A 23,049-nucleotide genomic window follows, 5' to 3' on the forward strand; every position below is an offset into this window, starting at 1 on the left:
GGCAGCTCGCTGCTGCACTGTGGATGGGCGAGGAAGCACCTGGTGACGCGTTAGACAGTACTGGTCATCCAGGCTCGGACTTCAGCAGAGCCACTGCTACAAAAGATCCCAACTGACTCCCTGTTGGAAGGGAACAAAGCCTTCCGTCTTCCCTCACCAACTCACCTCCTAGAAGAGGGTAGCACAGTGTATTTTCAAGCCTGCACCAAATCCCAGAAGGACCATGCACAGAAGGGAAGCCGTTCACCTGACAGACATCCTACCAGCAGGATGAGAAGGAGTGAGTTCAGACTTACCAAGTTCACCGTGGAGAGCAAGGGAGGAGATGTGGATGGAAGGGCCTGGAGTGACACAGGCTTTTTATACGGTCAGCCAGCGCCTCAGGAGACCTGGAACACGCCTTCTTTGTGAAGCACGTGAACAAAGAGCAATTTGAGGCTTGCAAAGCACAGCCAAGAGATGAAGAACTTGTCTCTTTGATCTGAAAGGTCTGGCTTGCAGTTCCCTATTGGGTGCAAGCACAGTGATGCAGTAGATGTCAGCTGCTCAAAGCCATGGTCATTTGAGGTCCCATGCCAGTTCCCGGGAAAGGGTTTCAGTAGCTGCAGGCCCTGTCCATGGTTGAGCGCATCCTTGCTGGGGAAGGTGACTACCAGCCTCAGCCAGGCCTCTTTCAGCTGTGGAGCACTCCTGAAGAAAGCTACTCACGTGGGTCTCCGGTTGCAGGGCTGAGGCTGACCCTGCAAAACACAAGGTCCTGCAGGGCCCTGGAAGGGCTCAGCAATCAGCTAAGCCTCGGCTGGCTGGCTGCCTGTCTGTCCCAGCGACACAGAAAGGACGGGACTCTGATCCCCAGAGTGGTTGGAAGGTGAAGCCCAGAGAAGGACCCTTTCTGCGATGGAGAGAAGTGCCGTAGTGTGAAGGGATGGGGGCACGGGGACCATTCTTAGAGGGGGCCAGGTAGCTTGTTGGCGGCCTCAAAACAAAGGAGAAAAGGTCTTGTTCTGTGGAAACGTGTCAACTCTGAGTCTCAAAATTCTCGTTCTCCAAGTGGGCAGTCAGCCCCAAGGGTGCAAGGTCAAAGTGGCTGAGGAGTAAACTGCTAGGCATTTGGCTGAGGGTGCTTTTCACTTGTGGTGGCCTTGGCAGCCCTGGGCAGGACATGTCCTCTTGTGGCTGCAGTGCAAAGCAGAAGGCATCTTGCGGAGCAAGCCTGGGCCTGTGCTGTCCGCTTCCTGCCCTCAGGTGTTACCGCACACCTGCTGAGGCAGGTGAATGCATGTGCCCTGTCCCGCTGCCTCAGCTTTGCTCGGGCGCAGCAAATGCCAGGCTCCTCATGCGGCAGAGGAATGCCTCCCCGCCCTTCCCGCATCCAGCAGCAGGACAGGATGGCAGGCCAAGGACAAGAGCAGCCCGGCGACGGCACTCACTGCCTGCTGTAGTGGAGCTGTGAGGGGCTGAGTCATGCTCCTGTGTGGTGGCAGAGGAGGCTACGTGAGGAGCGGAGTGTCTGTCCTGGCGTCTGCTCCTCTTTCCATCACCTCTCAATTGCCCAAAGGGAGAGCAACCCGTGGCGCTTCTGCTGGGCTGGGCCACGTCTCAAGGGGCCGCACCTTGGGGCTTTGGGGGCTGGAAGCGACGGGCAGCCTCTTTGCTGCCCTTCAGTTGTGAGCTGTGAGCTGTGGCACTGCGTCGACTCTTCCAGCAGGATGGCACAACAGCCCCAGAGCATGGCGCTGCTGGAAACGACGGCAGAAGTGAGACAGAGCCATCAGTCCTTTGCAGGAGAAGACAACAGCCTCCTTCTAGACTCTGCCTCCAAACAGCATGGCCACCCGGGTGACAGCATGGCCCGCCTTCCCAAGCAGCACGGGCAGTCAGAGGCTTGCTCCTGGCAGCTCTCAGGGCTGGCAGCACACACCTGGCCTTTGAGCTCCTCCCAGGCCTTTCCAGACCGGCACAGTCTCCCCTCGGTCTCGTACGGTAGCAGGGGCACGCTCTGGTGCCACTGAATGGCCGCAGCCTCAGTCCGCTGCTCTGTCACACGGGTGTGTTCAACAAAGCAGGCTCCCCAGGCCCTGGACACGCAGGGGCGGCAGCTTTCCTCCGTTTGGTCGCTGCTCCAGAAACGTCCGGGGGTGGCAACATCAGGGCACGTTCGTTCTGCCCTCCTTTGGCTGCTGTTTCACCAAGGATCTTGCCAGGATTTCCAGGAGTCAACAAGTGGTTGGGCAAGACGCTAACAGCCATGACAACACTCTACCCAAAGCTGCAGTTCTGCAGGAATGCGGATGTGAGGTTGCGCCTAGGGTCCCCTGCAGCTCTGAATCCATTTCCCCCAGAGCCCCTGATGCCAGTGCATGGATGATTTGCACCAGGTGGATCCTCAGCACTTTGTCGTGACTCACAGGTGACTCCGAGGTGGTCTGCTGGTGCCACCTTGCAATTACAGGGCCCCAAATGCCCTGGATGTGCCAATGCGTCCCTGAGCCAGGGAAAACAAGCCAGGCCTTCTGGCTCACTGACCTGAACAAGCCACCTGGCAATGATGCAAAGATGCGTGTTGTTTGGGAAGACTGCGCCAAAGCAAACAGGTCCACTTGGTGATGGCTCTCTTTCAGGCACGAAGACAACAGCTGAACTGCTGGGCTCCCTTTGCGTGCCTGGAAAGTGTGTGCATCACCGAGGCCCAAGGGGAGCGGAGATCTGCTACCGGGTAGCCTCATCCGCTCCAGCAAAGGCCTCCGTGTCCCCATCCCTGCATGCGATGGGCTTTCACTCCAGACCGCAGGAGAGCCTTGTTTGACCATCACCTTCCGATCACCCCGAGTCTTCTCTGTTCTCTGTCCCTCAGCGCAACAGCCATCCTGCAGAGGCTTGCCTGATCTCTGAGCAGCTTTGTAGCCTCAACCCATCAAAGAGAGACCTTTCTGAGCGGGGTGGCCTTCAGGCATGCTCCCCAGGCAAAGTCCTCAGCAAGCGGTGGCCATGTTCCCCAGGAAGGGCAGGACGTGCACAACGCCTACTCGTGGCCTGAATCTGCTGGCAGGCTTCCCCAGCAACTGGAATCAGACCTCAAATGAGCATTGGTCTGGGGAAGAAACAAAATTGCTATCGATAAAATCACTGCAGTGCTGGCCAGATGAAAAGGGAGCCAAGCATTTCAGGCAAAGGAGGCATGTCTTTCATCTACCAGCAGAGCTTTGAGGAGCCAAAAGTGCTGTTTCTCAACATGCTTCATGTTTGTGTCGTTGTTCAGCGCCCCTGGGGCTCTGGGACGCACTATAAAAGTGTGCCCAGCTCCCAGCTCCTCTATCCTCTCCTCGTGCCTTCCTCTGCTCTGTGAAGTTGGTGAGTCTCAGTTCATTTTGCCTCTTCTCTCCTCGGTTGGCAGGACAGATTTTGTGGAGAGGGATGCATGCTATTTTCCTCCCTTGTGCTCGCTGGATGGTCTAGGATGTGAAAGGCGGCGTTGGCTGGGTTCTTTGCCAGCCGCCTTTCTTTCCAAGGCTCGCGACAAGGGCTGATGATCAGGAAGCAAACAGCCCGATGCCAAGAGGCGGGAGCCTCTTGGTCTGCAGTAGAAGAGCTGGGGGTCTGAAAGGGCCTGAGAGCTAATGCCCTCTGCTCCCACCCGGTCTTGCAGGGTCGCCACTCTCCGCCAGACATGTCGTGCTACAGCCCGTGCGCGCCAGCTGCCTGCGGCCCAGCCCCGCTTGCCAACAGCTGCAACGAGCCGTGCGTCCTCCGGTGCGCCGACTCCAGCGTTACGATCCAGCCCTCGCCAGTCCTGGTGACGCTGCCCGGCCCAATCCTCAGCTCCTTCCCTCAGAGCACAGCCGTGGGATCCAGCGCGTCGGCTGCCGTGGGGAGCTCTCTCAGCGCTGCCAGTGTGCCCATCGCTTCTGGGGGCTCCCTGGGTCTGGGGGGCTTTGGGTGGTACGGTCTGGGCCGTGGGCTCTGTGGGCCTCTGGGACGGGGCAATCTCTTATGCTGAAGCCCGTGGATTGCCTGCCCGCGGTCGAGCGCCCTGAGCCTCGAGGAAAGCCCTGGAGCCAGCCCTGCGAGCACGGCCGTGGTCTGCAGAGGAGCCGAGCTCCCAGCGCTCTGCCTGCAGGAAGGAGCCGGTGCTGGCCTTCCTCCTCTTCCCAACGAAGCCTCTCTCTTTCCGCCTCTTGCTCTGCTTTGCCTTATGCTCCCCTGCAAATGCCTCCTCCTTCCTTCCGTAGCAACGGGTCTAGGTGATGCATGATTGCCGGAGCCTTGAAGGGCAGTTGGATGAGCTTTACTCAGCCTCCCAACTGCATTGCTTAAGCTCTCGTCGTTTCCATTTTCCTTTGATTTTCTCATTAAAGACATTGGGCATCAGCTTGGCAAGAGAGTCGTGTCTCCTTCTCCCCTCTTCTCCAAAGCCCTTTAGCTGAGTATCCAAAAGGGTTCCTCCCTTGGTAAAACTACAGGTTTCTCCAGAGTTCCTGGGTTTGAGAGAGCCTCGTCTCTCCCCGCTGACCTCCCGTAGCAATGGGGACGAGGCCAGTGTCTCAGGTGAGAACCAGTGTGGAAGGAGCCCCATTGCTCTTTGGCACACCTCGAAAGCCACAAAACAAAGTATGAAGGAAGCCCAGACACTCCTAGAATCACAGAATTGCCCTGATTGTTGGCTGGGCCTGAGGCCGTGGAGCTGTGGCAGCCTGAGCTCTGCTGGGCTTCTGGGTTCAGCAGCCACCAGCCGGAAAGGGATGCTGCTGGCTGCCCAAACCGCCAAGCTCGCCTGTTGATGAGCAAGAGTTCTGCTCTTCTTTGCTTCCCTGAGGCTGGCCAGGTGAGATTAAGGCGCCGCTGAAGCAGCTGACCTCTCCGCAGCAGGCAGCCCCTTTCTCCTCTCTCACAGACCCTCCCTCTGGATTCAGACCCAGCCGCACTGGCCGTGGGAGCAGTGGTCCCGTTCAGCTGGCTCTCAGGCCTTAGGGATATGCCAGGCTGCCGGAGGGGCGTCTAGGGGGGTGGGCTCAGCAGCATTCTGAGCTCTCAGGCCCTCAGCCAAGCCCCAGCCTCTTCTTCCTGCATCTTGTCTGCACGCTGGTGTGTCCAGGCATGCTGCTCACAGCTGCTCACACCATAAGACACGCGGCATCCTCGGGAGTGCCACACTCCTGGGAAGTGTGCCCAGAGGACAGCAGGGCGGGGAGAGCAAGAGGCCCACGGTTGTGGGGAAGAGGTATCCCAAGGTAATGTCCAGGGTCTGGGAGAGGGAGACCGGTGGTCAGAGAGGCAGAAGTGCAAACGTGTGTAAGAGAGGGGAGGTCGTGTGGGCAGGAAGAGGGAGGCTCCGGGCACCTCTGTGCCTTTCATAACCACGCTGGATTGTCCCAGTCGCTCTGACCCCTGCTACGTCGCTCCTGACCCCCTGGGACAGCACACCGCTGGGAGGCATGGCTGGCTGCTGGCTGCTCCTGCCTCCACACTGCAGGTCTTCCCTGCAGATCCCTGCCTTGTCACAAAGCTGCTTAAGGGCTTGGTGCGTCTGAAATATGACGGCAGGCCATGAGAGCTGGGGTTCTTCCCATACCTGATGGAAGGGCACGAAGAGGGAGACAGACTCTTCTCAGCAGTAGCAACTAGCAGCGCAAGAGCAAATGGGCACAAATTAAAATGCATGAAATTGCATCTCCAGCGTGAGGGCGGTCAAACAGTGGACCAGATTGCCCAGAGAGGTTCTGCAGTCTCCATCCCTGCAGATACTCAAAACGCAACTGGACTAGGCCCTCAGCAACCAGCTGAAGTAGACGCTGCCGGGGCAGTTGGCTTGGACTGAATGATCTGAGGAGGTCTCCTCCAACCCCAACAATTCCGAGGTTCTGTGTACACGTAAGGGCAATACCTGCCATAAAAAAATGGGACGTGAAATGTTCTGTGACGAAAAGTATTTACGTGGAGATTGCTTTTCATTCCTGTCTCTGGCTGAGCCTTACTGAAGGCAAGGTGAGCAACATCCACTGCTCTTCCCTTCTCCACTCTTCTTTGATTTCAGAGGCCAGAACTGATTACAGAGGAAATCTGAGCAGCCTACAGAGACTGGGAGCAAACCCCAGTGATCACGGATCTGCCGTCTGGCTAAGGAGCTAAGTATGCATCTGGAGTCCTTGGGTAGCAGCTGGGTCTAGGGTGACCTAAGATGGCCTAACTGTTGTGAGAAATTTTTGTAGTGTACTGATTTTGTGTAGGCTACATATACAGAACATCTTCGCTCACGGTGTGTTCTTGTTATTATTTTTGACAATTTCAAGATCTGTATCCCATTACTGGTATATTTCTACCATCCTAATGAATACCTTATGAATAAGCCATCTTCTCTGCAATGAGTTAATTCCATTATTTCTATTAACCCAATTTCAGACAATTATTTAATTTCTATACAATTCTTTGTATTTGAAGGCTTACTTATTTTTGCCTGCTTGAATATGGCCATATTTCTGATAACCATGCTGAAAATTTTGAAGTGTGAACAGTTCTTTCTCTCAGCCAAAGGGATCTTGCACTAGTTCTGACATATACTTGACTAGTAATAACACGTCACAAGTTATAGGCATCCAGTCAGTCTTCTGAAAGGAAGTATCTTGAAGTTCAAGATAAATTTCTCATATCTTCCCTGAGAACTTATTTATAGCTATCTAATTTTTTCCTGTGTCTTCTATATGTCAAATGCTGTAGTAACATTCCCATGTGTTTTTTTGTAACTCCCATTGATTTATGAAGATCAGGCCTGTTGCTGACTCATTTCAACCTCTGTTCAATAGCACATCATAGATGTATTTTTGTGAGTTTTCACCTTGACTCCTCAAAAATGCTAATAACACATATTGCAGGGTGTACTTCCTTTTGCTGATTCATTTCCACACCTTTTGTATCTTCTGGGTTTTGGGTGAGAGTTTTTCTTCCTATCAGCTTGATGGAAATGGAAGTCATTCCAGACATGGACAAAAGCGTATTTGTCTAATGTTATTTTTTCCCTATGGAACATTTGCTTATGCCAAATATTTTAGCTCATAGTGAGTTCTTCAGTGCTTGCCTTAATAATTCATGGATATCAGTACCATCTCAAATAACCCTTCTCACTATTCTGTATTTGAAAACATGTCCATAGCTGGGTGAGGCCTTTACAGACACCAGGAAACGAATAAAGCATTCAAGTCTTTTTTGACATGGAGTGAGAGCTGCAGAATATGCCACAGTGCTGTTTAAAAGATATATGCGTTTTACAGGAACTCTCTGGGTGGTATGTTTACATTGGGCAGATTTTAAAAAATAGCTCAAAACCTCATGGGAAATTATAATACAAACTTTGTATCATTGTTTTCTTGACTGTTGTCTTAAGGAGAAGCATAGGGCCAGGATAACTGGAAGTATGCAAGACCTTAATCAAATGCAGAAGTCTAAACCTCAGCTGGTCATCCTCAGTTCCTCGTCTAGTCAGTGGTGAAAAGGCATCTCTAATGGGTTTCTTATGTGATCTAGCTTAGGCACCTGCTTTTACGTTAAAGCAATTGCTTTAATTAATTGAAGTTTACTGCATCACAACAGCTTTTTTGGATAGAAAAATATTTTTATTCCTAATTGAGGATTTTTAATTTGACCTAGGAACAAGAACACCTTTAAAGGCTTTTCTGAAACAAAACACCATGTCCTCCCTGTTTTGCTGATTATGTGATCGTGGGTTGACTTTTCCTTTTGGGAAGCTGAAGAGAAAGGAAAGAATTGCTGTCAGTGTTCATCACTGAAAAGTTCTCAACATTTACCTTAATGGCTCCTCAAACATTTCTCTCCCAACCTCATATGTAATTCTAACAGTGTCCAATGAGGCACATTAGGAACATGTCTTTAAGTACAACAATTAAAAAACTTTTAAAGATATTTCATCTGTTGAAGCCCAAGGCACACAGCAGCATCTGTATAGAGCTGCGTATATATACACTGCTTGTCCAGTGTAGATGTATTTTTATGCAGCTGCCAGTAACAAGCAGTGAAATCTCTAAAGCACCATTAGAGACCTTCTGGTTGAAGTTAGTATTCTGCCTTTTTCTTGAATGTCCCCAGCTGCAACAGTTACAAACTTTGGCTTGTTCTGAAAACTGAACTTACTTTCCAGAAGATTTTCCAGGGAGGATATTCCAGATGCTGAGACCAACAAGTGCTTTTTTACAGCATGAGACATCACCTTCTGTGAAGGTAAAGAGAGTCTGCCTCTTGCCATCCTTCAATAAACCATACGATGGTGAAAAAACAGGACCAGCATTAACTTCCAGGCTCATGGATACTGTTTCCTACACTTATTTGCTATAGTGTGGAACTGAATTAAACAGTCTCTAAATATAGCATTGAAAGCACAGTGTGACACATGTCCACTCTGGAGCACAGTAGCAAAGACCATGTCCTGATCTTCTGGCCAAGATAGAAAATGTTTTTGAAAGACATGGAAGAGAAAGGAAGAGGAGGTTAAGATGATCTCTTTTCATAGAGTTTAGGAAAAAAAGAAAACTAAGGGAGAGGTGCAGAACACTGAAATCTTTGAAGGCGTGGAGACTTGGTTATACCATGGAAAACCACTAAACTGCCAGTCTACGGGTTTTCCATACATGCTGGTAGGTTATGAGAGAGACCAGAATTTGAAAACCATGAAAAATTTTTAAATCCTCCTACTAATAATAGTAGACCAAAAATAACATCTGACTGGTTATGACAAATTATGCACAGTGAGAACTGATCTCTTTCCTTAAATATATAAGAGGGATCCTGTGAGCAAAAAATATTTCAGGAGCACCAGGCCTTACAACCAACCAAAGCCTGGACAGGGAAACACGACAGTGATTGAGACAATTCCAGGGAAAGGATGCTATCTGGTCACATCAGGGTGTGAAAAACATATTCTCTTGCTCTAGTGTGCAGACTGTCTGCAGATAGGATGCAAAACTCCTTGGGCTCAGCTAAAACTAGGCAGAGGAATAAAGGCTGCAGTACATGATTGTTTTCAAGGAGTGTAAGATAAGTGATACGTGACTGTTTCAAATGGGATAGTTGTAGGGTAATTTGGAGGTGCAGAATCTTGGTAGGGCATTCACTAATCATATCAGCAATATCTTATCAGGCTGAGATTTCCTATGGAACCAGATCAGAACCACATAACTTGGATATGGAAGTCGCAGAACTGGGACCAATGAGCAAAAAGTAATTCAGAGTGGATTATTTCCTTGGAATGAGTTTGAGAAGAGAAAGGGAGATAGAATGGCTACAAAAAGGTGGATTCAGAAGTAGAAAAAAAATGGGGAGTGATGTATGAAATCAGGTAAGGAGAAAAGATGAAACCTTGCAACACTAGGAGTGCAGATGCCTATGGATGGTAATGAAGCTGACTGCAGATCCAGGAAACTGAAGGGAAACCCATTGGTCAACCCAATAGAGTCTTTCTCATAAGAAAGGAGGGCGGACTGTCTATATGCTTGTATGTCTCTATTACTGAGATGAAGGCAACTTTCCTTTTAGTTTTCTGTCAGGATGCTTACCTTTCAGAGTATGTAGGAGGAACTGTACCTACATTCTGTGGCACACCACTGCTGTGGATGTGTGGGAAGAGAACATCAAATAAACAATTGCATGGACGGAGGAGTGATTTTGACCTTGAGCAGGCAGTGTGTTTGACTTCAACTAGATGTTCTTCTGTTGACACTGTGTTTCTGATTCAAACGTTTCTGGTTCTTGCATTGTGGTCACAGGACTTTCCAAAGAGCAGTATTTTAGGCCAAAACTCTTAAGATTAATTTTTTTCACCTTGAGAATGGAAGGACTGTATGTATCTGCTGCTCCCAGGACCAAACATGGTGCTGACTGCTTTTTCAAGCAAGAATTTCTGTGCTTTCCAAGGCTTGAAAATATCCATAGTAATATTATGAATATATGATGGGCTAATCATGCAAGACAATAACAGGTCTATGAATAGTGGGAACCCTTCACAGGTGGTTATGACATAGGATATAAACATAGGAATCCTAGCAAATGCTAAGAATATCTTTAAGTAGAATCTATACTGTCAATACGTTCAGTGATCTCAAAGCTATCAAAAGAAAATACCAGGAAAATCAATAAAATAAGAGTGGAATGGAACAGAAACAATGGCTGAGGGAAAAAAAAAAAAAGGTAAAATTCATCGAACTGTGAAAATAATGCAGTCACAGCAAATGCCCTACAATGTCATGTGACTGAAACAAACGGGCAACACAGGACTCACTACAGTCTACGTGTTCCTTTATCAGGAGCATAAGAAGCACAGAACGAAAGCACTTCACCTGTCTACTGCTAGTATTAAAAATGCTTTGAGAGCTAGAGGCACGTATCCTGTCAAAGTATGTGAAAATCTATATGCCTTTTAATTTCTACTCAGAAGCAGAATTGTGTGGTTAGAAGTTAGGCAGTCGCTGGTCAAAATAAGGAGCTATGCTGTGGACAACAGTGTGCCCATGCCTAGGGGGTTCACCACCTGCAGAAATTGTAGCTGTAAAGCTAAGATCATCTATTTGGGGCAGACATGGATTTGAAATCTTGGTTTCTTGTTCCTGGATGAATGCTTTAACCACCAATGCCCTAATCATTGCTTTCTATATAGTGTGTTAAACTCTTGTTTCCTCCAAGAAACAAACAAAACCACAAACAAAACATAGAAGAACACCCACCCAGCCCCTCCCCCAATGCTATGTCCAGCACTTCTGAACAATGTGAATTGTAAGTAATACAAATGTATGTAAGTGCACGTTCATGCTCTCAGACAGCCTCCTGGGTTGAGCACTGCAGGGAATTAAGCCCTAGATCTCCATCAGATTTCAGGTTTGGACACGCACTGTTCAGCTCTGGTGTCATCTGGGACAGTTCCTGGAGGTCAGCTCTGGACAAAGGGGTTGAGAATGTAGAGACTTTCAGAGATAGCTGAGAGTGAGGGCCTCACTTCCGTTCAAGTTTCCCTGTAGATGACTTAACACTTTTTATGGGATCTACTGTCTGAAACGATTCGTAATTCTTCTCATTTCTCTGGTGTTTCCAATGGTGCTCTCTAGGTGGCAGCGCAGAATGCATTTCTCTGGTACTTCACCTGAACTGGTAGATGTGTGTGTTTGGAAAGATTTGGGTGTTTCTGTTATCGCAGCCACTGTATGTCTGTCTTTCCCCAGATGACCCAGGGAGTCTTCCTTTACAATTGTTCATTATTATTAATGGCACGTTCGCATTTTATTATTACAATCTTACACATTGTTGATTGTCTCGTTCTTTCAATTTACTTTTTCCTATTCATTTGGGAACAAAGCAAACAAATCACTTGGAACTCCTATAAATCCTCTCTCTGTAGTGTATGGGGTTTATTGATGTTTCACCTTCACAAAAAAATCTTTCCACAACCCTGAATAAATTAAATGAGGAACACACCCTCTTCCGTAAACGGAACAAACCATCTTAGTTACTGATACAGGAAAGCGTATCTGTTTATTTAAAGCTGATGCTCTGAAAGTAAGTAAAGATAGATGGGGCTTTAAGGGTGATGGAAAATCAGACTTCATTTCTGCTTCTGCAGATAGTGGCATGACTTCTCGTATCATTTGACTTAATGTTTTTACATTCTCCTGTGGAAACTGATGTAAATTTCAGGACACCATGACCATGTTGCATTGGAAAACAGGTATTTATTCGTATCTGTCATTCACTATAGAGTCTTTTTAGCTAGAAGTGCACACAATGTTTCAAACATCGGCATGTTATACAATTCTGTGGTTTGGAAATCTTAAACTGTGGGTTCTTTGGCAGGCAAATTCAACTTTCACAGGCAGGAATACGCATCTTAATTACCTATGTCATTAACTGCTAGAGCAAGTTAAGTTTGCAAACTATGCCTGCAATTCACCTCCTATGCACTCTTGAATGATCTACTAGCCTTTCCCACTCATTGAAAGCTAACACTGTCCTGGTACCTGCAGATCTAACCATGAAATCTTTGTTCCTTGTTACAACACTCCAATATCAATGACTCTTTTATCATTTGTAGACTCACCATTCTCTCATGGAGGCAAAAATTAGAACACAGAATTTAGATGACCAGTAACACAGCACGAACAAGAATACTGAATCTGGTTGTCAAAACTTACAATCTTAAGTCTGTGATACATTTCTTTGAAACAGCAAAGTAGGAATGATTTATGGTAAACCATCCTTTTCCCTAGAATCCCAAAGGACAACCCATAACTGATTTTCAGGTTAACAGGTAATGTCTCTTTGCAGGAAATGTAAAAGTTAGACCACCTTCCTAAAGCTGACATGGTCCTGAAACTGCTGGAAAGAAGTGCATCTGCCTTGCAGATACTGAGAATGGAAAGCAGCCAGCGGCACCTGGAAGAATATTACATCAGCCTGGTCTGTGTTCCAGCACTTAGCTGCCCACAGCAGCTCAGTGTGACGCACTGGGTCCCAAGCCAGCTTGCTCAAAGACCTTTTGCTGACAAATGCATACATCATTCATGTTGTTGAACAGTGATTATTTCAAGTGGCAACTTCTTTAAGGTACCTTTTCCTTGTTTTTGAAGACCAGTTGTTAGCATGGAATTTATACAAATGTTTTTATGTGTAAAGTTAGTTGAAGACCAATAACAAGAAATGGAGGCAGTTCTATGACCCACTGCAACCAAGACAGAAGACGGCAAGGCAGAAAGCTAGTTGTTTCTTTGTACAGTTGAATTGATACTGCACTAAGAGCTTTTGCATGACTGTTCAGCCTGGTGGACTAGATAGGTCAGGCATGTGAATCACACTGTAGATGCTATATTTACTTTTAAAGTATCTCTGTCACATGGCTATACATAGCTTTTCTCATTCAGGGCAAGCAGCCTCAGCAAATGCAATGCTCTATGAAATTGCTAAAGGACATTGATTACACGTATAACACAAAAATTTACAAAAATACAAAAGAATGCTTTATCTGTACCTGGAGTCTGCATAGCCATAGTAAGTCATTCTATTTTCTCTATCTTGTAGAACAGAAAAAACTTCTACTATGTGTTTTATCTGAAATTAGGATTAAAAGCTTTTAATCTGTTTTCCTATAATAGCAACGTAATTAAAAGTTCAGTGTTATATTTTAGCCTATGTTTTGCCTCAAGGCAATATATGTACTAAAATTCTATTGTGTTTTTGCCAACATGGAGTAAGTTTGAATAAAAGGAATCCAAATTTGGTTAGTCCATGCAATGGTGAGGAAAACAGACAAACAAACAATATTACCCTGTTTATTAAATAATAATACTAAGCCATTGATTGAAAAAGAAGCTTCCCACTGCTTCAAGCCTTTGGCATGCTGATTGCTGGATTTTCTATATATGAAAATGTTGCTTTATTAGACAAGAATAATTTGAAAAATAATTAATGCATATTATTATTACTATTACTCTCATACGGTGTTTTTTTTTCCTACAGAGATGGGTATTCTTGCCATACTTGCTCTACCATTGCTTCTTGTAGGGATCAGTGGAATTATTTATATTTACCAGTCAGTTAGGTGGCTATTGTCCAAGTCAGCTGTGCAAAACAAGGTGGTGGTGATCACGGATGCCACCTCTGGACTGGGCAAGGGTGAGTTGTCTCTTTTCTTCTCAGTTTCAGAGAAGTTTCAGAAGAGCCACCCTTTAGGTGATAAAATGTGCATATATTACGTTGTATATATTCATAACTGCCTGGATAAAGTAGAATTTAAGAAATACATTTTAAAAAAAATGCTATGATTTTTAGACGTACATTTTTAGTCTCAGCCACAGAAACTACTGAAGCTTTTAGGAACTGAGAGCTTTTTATTTATTTAATACAATAGAGTGAGAGGTTTTTAAAGCACAAGAAGAGTGTTATTTTTAGCATGTTACTACTCCAAGATCTTGTTACATAGCCTGTCACTGCAGGGTAGCAGCAAATCAGCATAACCAGGTGTCACCTTACACTTCACATGTTCCTTTGCAACTCCCTGTAAACAACAGGGCTCACGCCTGTGTCCCTGTTCGTATGTCTGCCACCATGATCACCCATGTCACTCCTCTTCCTTTGACATCCTCCAATACCTCTAACTGGTCTGCCTGGCTACGCATAATGGTGGGTTCAGTGGAGGGAAGGAAAGGGTATGTGATAATTTATCTGTTTACATAAGATGATTGCCTGGGTGGCCAGCCATTGAGCATATACTTCTTCTTGGCTCACATTTCCTGCCTACATGGCACTGTCAGATTAAAGGTACTGGCTCATACATTGCTTATGTACAGTCCTGCTCTAGGCATCACGTGAGGGGCAGTAGATGAAAATGCCTGATAAGCCAAACATAGCTTGAGGCTATATTTTGGCGTTTTCAGTCGAGACTTACTGTATGTTGGAAACCTTGCACTCCCAAGAAGAAAATAGATGGGGAAAGGGAATGCTTTTGCAGAATTATTCCTTAGCAGAACAGAGCAGAAACTTGCAACAGAAATACACAGTATGTTGGCTAGGAGTGCTCTTTATCAGAGCCTGTTCGGACAAGATATGAAATAATTCCAACCTCCACATCCTACCTGGTGCTTCCCTTTCCCTGACACACTTCAGTTTCAGTTGAAGGTAATATGCATTTTTTTCTGATGATTTGTGATATTTCAGTATTTTGGTTTGGAAAGACACGACTTAGAGTTCTCCACCTGGGATTGGGTGTCTTGTAGAATCACAGGATGCCTGGAGGCTTCTAGACAAAAGTCCTGCTTGGAGCAGGAACATTGCCAGTGTCAGATTCGGTTGGGTGTGGCTTTAAGCCAAATCTTGGAAACCTCCAAGGATAAAGAACATTTATTGAATGTTTCCCCAGGTATCTTGCTCCAGCACTCCATGACCCTGGAGAAAGATTCTCCTAAGTTTAATTTCCTTATTAACCTTTCTTCTTCTTTTTTTTTTTGTTTTAATGGCTAATTGCTGTCTGTCTCTTGAGGGTACAAAGGCAATTGCCTCCCCACTCCCTGAACCCTTTTTCACATAGATGAAAAAGGAGGTAACTGAAAGCAATTTTATTTTAATATCCTAAACATATCTACTGCCAGTATCCCATAGGGTGATACTGAGAAGTCATTTTCAGGCTTGAATGATTCCAAATCATGCAGAGTTTACCGTGTAGTCCACTCATGCATATGCAATGGCCATTTGTCCAGAGCTTTAAAATACCAGCTATCTGGGCAGCTGCTGCGTATTTGAGCTCTTAGGCAAGAGCCAAATTCCTTTTCTCCCATGCCAGAATTTCCGGACTAAAGACAACATTCATCAAAGTTAAAAGAGAGAAACAAAAACTATGATGATTGAAGATGTTTACAATGGTTTATGGTTGTTATTTAAACCTGATTCCTGTTTCTTCTCAGTGCTGTAACTCAGAGAAGTTGAGGATAGTTCTAGAGCAGAACATCATTGATTTCCCTTTTTCCCTTTTATTGCTGTTGACACAGTAGTCACATTTTATTCACAAGGTTGCCCCAAGTGTTATGTTTACAGGAAAAATATTGGTGTAGTTGTCCTTGTACTGGCAATAATCTTTTGGGCTTTAAATTAAAAATCCTTCTATGCTAGATAAAAAGAAAATGAAAGACATTCATAAAATCACTCTTATAAATAATGAAAAAGATTACATAAATAAACGTCTCCAGCTGCATAGGTTTACAAAAATAGAAGAGTGAATACAGAAGTGCTTCCATGAGGATATGAAAAGACTAAAATGGGCATTTAAGAAATCTGAGATGGGCATATTAGCATACCTGGATCTACCTGTGGGTACTGAAATCTGAAGATAATGTGTTTTGGTGGTGTTGTAGTTTAACCCGGCAGCTGGCAACTCAGCACTAGACAGACGCCCACTCACCCCTCCCCTTCTGCCCCAGCAGGGTGAGGAGGAGAAATCAACAAAAGGGGAAACTCTTAGGTTGCTATAAAGACACTTTAATATTGACAACAAATTGAATACTAATAATACTACTAATACAACTATTAATAATGATAACAACAATGATAACAATGCATATGCAAAGTATACTATGTGCAACACAATTTTTTTCATCACCCGATGACCGATTCGCAGCCAGTCCCAAGGAGTAATCTTAGAACCCTGAAATGCTGAATTTCCAAAAAAAATTAAAACTTCTGGGCAAGAGAGGATTCAAACTCACAAAAATGATGTGAGCCAAGTACTCTCTGCCCCTTGGCCAACCCCATTCATAAACTGAGCATGACGCCTATAGTATGGAATACTTCCATTGGCCAGCTTGGCTATCTGTCTGGCTATGCTCCATCCCAGCTCCTGCACACCTGCTCATTAGCTGACTATGAGAAACTGGAAAAAGCCCTTGCAGCAACAACTGAAAACATCAGTGTTACCAACATTCTTCTTCTACTAAATCCAAAACACAGCAGATACTGGGAGGAAAATTAACTCTGTCCCAGCTGAAACCAGGACAGGAGGACAGACAGCTATAGTACTAGGGTCATACTTCTGCACATTCAACAAAGGCCATATGAGCTAAGACAAATCAAACAGGCTCAAAAGGCATAAGAGTAGTTGTAAGACCATATTCTTGTTTTTCCCATGCTAAATATGTAACTTTCGTGAGGTGTGATAATGGTTAACAGTGAGTTCCTCTTGTTATGTGAGTCTCCACTTTCATAAAAGCACAATCATAGTTCACTTGCATAAGAAAGGGAGAATAATCCTCCCCAGAGATCTAGCTTAAACTAGGATGAACCTCTAGCTCTGAATATCCTTGAATAGATGGAAAAAACACAGTGCCAGCCCAGCATACCCAGAAACTTCTCAGTGGCCTTCTCATGAAGGCTTCAGGGGATGTAGCTGAACAAGAGGTAGCTCAAGCTGGTCCCTGATGCCTCTGCTGACTATGGGGAAGGTCTAATACTGAGGAGATAAAGGTCTTGGGATGGATTACATATGGAGGGAAGGGTCTGTAGAAGAAAGGCCTCTCTCATTGGTGCTCCATCTGTGGGCCAGTGGGTGGTAAGTTTCTCTGTATTGTTCTTTCTCAAAGTTGTAGATGAGTTTCACATTGACAAGAGCTTCAAGAAGGTAGCATACAGAGCTAGTTTTACTGTCTACTGAGGTTGGCTGGATTCTTCTTTATACTGCAGTAGATGTGAAGGTTTGCAAAAGATGCAGTTTGTTTTGTAACAACCATAAGCTCATTTTTTTATATGTATTTTTATTTATAGCAAGTGTGTCTGTAGGTGGAGAGAGTTAAGGAAGAAAGACAATCAGAACAATTTTTCTAACTCAAACCTGTCGTTCATTAACTGGCATGTTCTTTTCTTAATTAAAATTTTATTAAATTCCATGACTAAACAATACTATTGTGCTGTACAATTAATAGTGCATTATAACATTACATTAAATTTTAATTTATTACTCACATATATATTAGTGATTTCTTTTTTCTCATATATATTTATTTATTCTTTCAAAATTAATGAATTTTAAAGCATAAATTCATCATCATTACCAAAACCAGCATCCCATTTCAAGCAAAATAAACAAAATCAAATTGTTATTATTGCTATTATTTCTTTTGAACATATTTCTCTCCTAGAATGTTCTCGGGTATTTCACACAGGAGGAGCAAGGCTTGTGTTGTGTGGCAGGACATGGGAAAAGTTAGAAGCTTTGTATGATGCTTTAATTAGTGTGGCAGACCCCAGTATGGTAAGTATTTCCTCACTCTGCTTTGAAAATTCACAACTTAGGTTAAATACCTTGTTCAGGTATAATGCATTTTTAAATCCAGTAAAGCATGGTACATTAAACATGACTCACTGTTAATGGTGATTTTGGTCATCCAGGTAACACACCCAACACAGTCCACAGAGAGAGAGAGAGAGAGAGAGAGAGAGAGAGAGAGAGACAGAAACACTGCTCAGGGTCTTCAGAATATGATGACAAAAGTATAGGTCAGAAATCCTGCTCTCTCGAGCTAATTCAAGGCAATTACTGTAAAGCAACCGAGTAGTCCTGCATTTTGAACGTCGCCAACTAGAAATGCTGGGCAGAGGATTTTGCCTGTTAATTTGGATGAAAGAGATTGAAGGTGCTTCGTTTGATCAGAGGAACTACCATCCATTATTCACATAATTAGAGTGCTCAAGGACTGGGAGATGGGTCTAAAGATTGAATTAATTTTGAGTTTCTCCACTACTCTGGGAGAAGTCCCACCTAGAAAGGCATGGGAGCATATGAATGAGTGCCCTTTTCTTATCACCACTGGGTCACCAAGCAAGTAGACATGCAAGGCTGCCTCTGCTGCCAGTTCTTTGGAAGGTATTTCCTTGATGCTCATGGGAAAGCTTTCCTTCTGTGACCAACAGATAGATGACTCATTTCAGGGCACAGGTGTTACTGAAGACATCATACAAATTCTATAGCCATTGCTCACCAGACCAACAAATATTTGTGTTTGACCCTTTTTTTGCAATAAGCTTCATTCATCTGCATAAATAACCATACAAGTAGTGTGTTCATGTCAGTCTGCACAGACTCAACTAGGAAAAAAGTATTAAGTTTGACTAAGGGACCTGCATTATGTTGTTGTAGTAATATAGTAAGAGAACATACTCAAGAGTTCATTCCTGTATTCCATAGCTGATAAAATCTGCATCTTTGCAGAAATTGTACAAATGTAAACTCTATTTGGATAACCTACAGCTGAACAAACCATTCCTACCTTCCAGCTTCCCTCCATGTATATGTAAATTATCTATCAAAGCACTATTTCCTAGACTCTGTGTTCAGCAAAGCTCTACAGAGGGCTGCTTACAGAAAGACCGTAACTTGGAGTGGTAGAAGTCACCCCCTGTGTCTATCATCTGTTTCCACTGATTATAAGAGAGGCAAAACGCAATAGGGTAGAGCTAGTTCAGCTTACCCTTCCCATGGTGTTCGGCTTCATCTGAATTTCAGAATCCATAATTACCCATTGCTGAACTATCTTCTCTTTAGAGGCTAACAGTTTTGTGAGGATGGTAAAAGCACTTTCTTCAGATAGTAAGGTAAATTAATTTACAAGATACATAAACAGAAATGCACTTTTACATAGCAGGTATTCTTAAAAAAAGTCTTTTATTTCCTAGACATATACACCAAAGCTCATACTTCTGGATATCTCAGACATAAACTGCATTCAAGATGTAGCTAAGGAAATTCTGAATTGCTATGGCTGTGTGGATATACTGATCAACAATGCAAGTATGAAGGTGAAGGGAGCAGTGCAGAGCATTTCATTGGAACTTGATAAAAAGATAATGGATGCCAACTATTTTGGACCTATAACATTAACCAAAGGTATTTTATTTTTTTTTCCTTTTGTTGTTGCCACTTAAAGCTTGAGATCTGAGTAAGTGGCATTACCCTGTTTAGTTTGCACTTATTTTTGGCTTCTTCACTATGATCAAAAACAATTCTGCAAAAATCAATGAACTGAAACTGAGGTGAAGAAGATCAACATGAGTGTGCCGGGGTTTGAAAATAGATTGGTCAAGAAACATATAAGCATTTTTAAAAATGTCTGCTTATTGTATTTACATATGGTGACACCTTTATTTATGTGCTTGCTGCCTTTGTTACAAAGGCAATGGTTTTCAAAACTCCTGCAAGGATACAGACAGGCTGACAATTAAATGTGATAATAGTGCAGCCAGATCTTCGTGTAGAACCCAAATGAAGTCTAGCAGGCTCAATTTCCAGCTACTGGATTTTGTGATAGTTTTGACTGCAGTATTGAGGCAACCTTCTTTAAAGTTGTGCTATCTACACTTCAGCTGTCATTTTTTTTCACTAAATACATCGAGGTCTTCAACTTACATGGCTCTTTCTTTTATTTCTGTTTTTTCAGCCATTCTTCCCAACATGATCTCAAGAAGAACTGGCCAAATTGTTCTAGTTAATAGTATCCAGGGAAAAATAGGAATCCCATTTCGTGCAGCTTGTAAGTTATACATGGCAAAAATGCATGACACTGATAAAAGGTTACGAAGTGTCCTAATTTGCATCCTAATTCAGCAAACTATGAATATAGTATTTTGCTGAAAATTTTTCAAATAAGTGGAACTGAAGAAGAAATAATTAAAATATTGTCTTTGAAGTAGAACTACTGCCTAAGGTACTTGAGACAAGAGGATATCACATAGGGCAGTAAGGGGTTTTTATGATCTTAGGAGACATTCAGGAAACAGCAAACTTTTAGGTCTGACATCTGTACTGGGCATATTATTAGAAACCATAAAGACACCAGGTACTGCTAGGCACTTAATGGATTTATGTGCAGGAGTTTATAACTAGATGTAGTAATTGTAATTCTGCATGGCTTTCTGAAAATTTTTGAGGTCTTTCATCCAAAGCTCCTAATGAAACTAAGCTGTCCTGAATTATGAAGGTCTTTGCATTAATAAAGTGCAAAGTTAGTGGACAGAAAATACAGGATAGATGTATATAGACATTTTTAACTGTGACAGGAGGTCTGAGTGGATGATGGATTCTGAATTAAAAGGTCTGTGAATCCTCAGGATTGTGACTTTACAGTTCCATGAAAGCAAAATACAGTAACAGAAACTGTAAGGAAAGCAATAGAGAAAAAAAAATCAATCCTGTCTTTATGCCTTTGTATCAATCTGTGCAGTGCCCACATCTTGAACATTGTGTGCAGTTCTGGTCCCCTATCTCAGAGAAGTATAGGAACTACAATAAAGGCTCAGAAAACAAACAACACATTGATGGGAGATCTGGAATGGTTTCCATCTAGGAAATAGCTGATTGTGTCAAGATATATTGTATGTGTATGAAATCATGAGTAGTGAAAGAGGTAACAGTGATGGTTTTTACAATGCCTCTACTGATATTTGTTGCATGAAATGAAGCTGCCAGAAGCAGGAATTTCAGAACAAATGAATGGAGAAGCTTCTTTCGATTCCCGGAGCCCACCTGCCATTTTTAAGATTAGAGTATGCACCGGCTGATTTTCACTACACACTGAATCAAATACAAGGTGGATGAGTGATTTGCAGCTCTGCTGCACTTAACATGTAGTTCTGGTTTTTGATCAAGTTTCACATGCTGTTATCCTTCTTCAATACCATTATCAATAAAAAGGCACTAAGAGCAGTTAAAAAAGATCTTAACATTCAGCTTCTTTAACATTAGTATTAAAAACATCTTGGATTGCTGCTGCAGGGCAAAGGCCTAAGTTTACAAAAACATTCGTACTCCTGCATTCGAGAATTGGACATGTATTTCACTGCATTTTATTGATGTGTCACAAACTGCAGCAACAGATGGTGTGGAGACTCATCTCAGTGACAGCTGTCCATCCACCAAAGAAATTTCTAAACTGTAGAGATAATAGAAGCATTATTACTTAACCTAGGACTTAAAATTTCTGATTGGGAAATCCAGACACATGCTCTTTGACACGTGTAGGGAGACTGACTGCATACCTCATGCATAATTGTCCCGCACAAATGATATTCTTTTGTTTGCTTTCAATGTCATATGATAATTTCACTGGGTGAAAAACTTCACTGTTCTTTTGCTTGTCATTCCATGCTCAATTTTCCGAAGATTCATGTTTTATGGAGCTCTATCATGCATCTATATACATGCATTAATTTATCCAAACATTCATATGTGGAGTTTTTTTCTTTCTTTTAGATGCTGCTTCTAAGCACGCTGCTGTAGGCTTTTTTGATTGTCTTAGAGCTGAAATGGAAGAATTTGATATTTCTGTCAGCACTGTGAATCCAACCTTCATCTGTTCTTACCATCGCCAACCAGCAACTGGCAACTGGGAGGCATCTATCTGGAAATGTAAGGTTTGGTGCAGCAAGAGAAATGGTAGATAAGGCCCAGATAGCAGCATGGAGGCTTTTCCCAGGGACAAGACAGGAGCTGAGGGAAAAGAATGGAAATGAGAGAAAGGATGAACAGGTTAGGGGAGCAAAAGAAAAGAGAGATTGGAGAGATCAGATGAGCCTGGTGAAAAGAGAAGGCACATGAAAAGAAAACACATGATGTGAGAAAATAAATACACCAGGGCATGGGGAATGGAAGTATAGGAGAGCATGACAGGTGCCAAGTGGGAGTTCCACTGCACTCAAGTTGCTCCTTCTCTTAGGGACTGTGAGGATTTTACTTCAAAACTGTAGAAAGATCTTAGGGACATACTGGTGTGGGGAAGGGACTGAAAGTGTGCAGGAATTTAACTAATTTGACTGATGCACTGTGTATCTTGTCACCACCTTTCTTTCAGATCTGTCTGTCTGTCTGTAGCTCTCACTCCTCTCTATTTGATTTACAGTCTTTTTCAGAAAGATGGCATATGGTGTGCACCCTGTGGAGGTGGCAGAGGAAGTCTTCTGCACAGTGAGCAGTAAGAAGCAGGAGGTACTTATGGCCAACCCTATCCCCAGAGCAGCAGTTTATATTCGCACCTTCTTCCCTGAGTTGTTTTTTGCCATTGTTGCCTCAGGGATTAGGGAAAAGCTGAAGACAGAAGAGGAAAATTGATTTTGTTCCATTCTTTTCCCTGTTTTTGACTTGAAAAAAGTTGATGTTTCAAATGTCAATGGTTTCTTCTTTTCACTATGGGTACAATAAAGTAGGAGGCTTTATTAAACTTGAACCAGCCAATGTCTCACTTAGTGATTCACTGCCATTGGCACACATTCATCTGTCGGACTTCTACTCTTCTGGATCCAGTAAACAAGACAAGATGTAATTGTTTGCTTCGGAGCAACAGTATGGGACAAACTCTGCTAGGAACTGTAACACTGTTATAAGAGAGTCATTCCTGATCTAATTAGGTAGATCAAAGTTTGGGGACCTGCAGCAACTTGTCAGAATAGTCTGTCAGTGCTAGGACTGATGGGAATTTAGAGAAACAAAGAGGTGGGGTGGTAGGGATATATGGGAGACAGAGGAGTAAAAATCAG

At 43.8% G+C, this 23,049-nt stretch overlaps 2 protein-coding genes across 4 annotated transcripts; both read left to right on the forward strand.

Moving 5' to 3' along the window:
- The first annotated feature begins 3,178 nt into the window (after nt 1-3,178).
- Nucleotides 3,179-3,997, forward strand: LOC142363817 (beta-keratin-related protein-like). Its single transcript, XM_075440711.1, has 2 exons — nt 3,179-3,241; nt 3,647-3,997. Exons 1-2 carry the CDS (start codon nt 3,179-3,181, stop codon nt 3,995-3,997), a joined length of 414 nt encoding a protein of 137 aa, XP_075296826.1.
- Nucleotides 3,998-12,498: 8,501 nt separating this feature from the next.
- DHRS7C (dehydrogenase/reductase 7C) lies at nt 12,499-22,739 on the forward strand. Of its 3 annotated transcripts, none has more exons than XM_009935512.2 (7): nt 12,499-12,591; nt 13,501-13,656; nt 17,664-17,776; nt 19,198-19,408; nt 19,959-20,051; nt 21,770-21,925; nt 22,416-22,739. In XM_009935512.2, exons 2-7 carry the CDS (start codon nt 13,503-13,505, stop codon nt 22,622-22,624), a joined length of 936 nt encoding a protein of 311 aa, XP_009933814.1. In that variant the 5' UTR covers nt 12,499-12,591; nt 13,501-13,502; the 3' UTR covers nt 22,625-22,739. The 3 variants fall into 3 exon arrangements, with proteins under 3 accessions (XP_009933814.1, XP_075297245.1, XP_075297246.1); XM_075441130.1 differs by lacking the exon at nt 12,499-12,591 and adding an exon at nt 12,903-13,032; XM_075441131.1 differs by lacking the exons at nt 12,499-12,591; nt 19,959-20,051 and adding an exon at nt 12,903-13,032.
- The last annotated feature ends 310 nt before the right edge of the window (nt 22,740-23,049 follow it).

The sequence above is a fragment of the Opisthocomus hoazin genome, chromosome 21 (genome assembly GCF_030867145.1).
Source record: "Opisthocomus hoazin isolate bOpiHoa1 chromosome 21, bOpiHoa1.hap1, whole genome shotgun sequence".
Taxonomy (NCBI): domain Eukaryota; kingdom Metazoa; phylum Chordata; class Aves; order Opisthocomiformes; family Opisthocomidae; genus Opisthocomus; species Opisthocomus hoazin.

Bases quoted from the DNA above. Each gene is read 5' to 3' on its own strand.
- DHRS7C (XM_075441130.1), top strand. From the start codon at position 12,924: ATGCAATGCTCTATGAAATTGCTAAAGGACATTGATTACACGTATAAC. The intron at 13,657-17,663 runs GTGAGTTGTCTC...TTTCTCTCCTAG, and splicing joins CACCTCTGGACTGGGCAAGG to AATGTTCTCGGGTATTTCAC. The intron at 20,052-21,769 runs GTAAGTTATACA...TCTTTCTTTTAG, and splicing joins AATCCCATTTCGTGCAGCTT to ATGCTGCTTCTAAGCACGCT.
- LOC142363817 (XM_075440711.1), top strand. From the start codon at position 3,179: ATGTCTTTCATCTACCAGCAGAGCTTTGAGGAGCCAAAAGTGCTGTTT. The intron at 3,242-3,646 runs GTTTGTGTCGTT...CCGGTCTTGCAG, and splicing joins TGTTTCTCAACATGCTTCAT to GGTCGCCACTCTCCGCCAGA.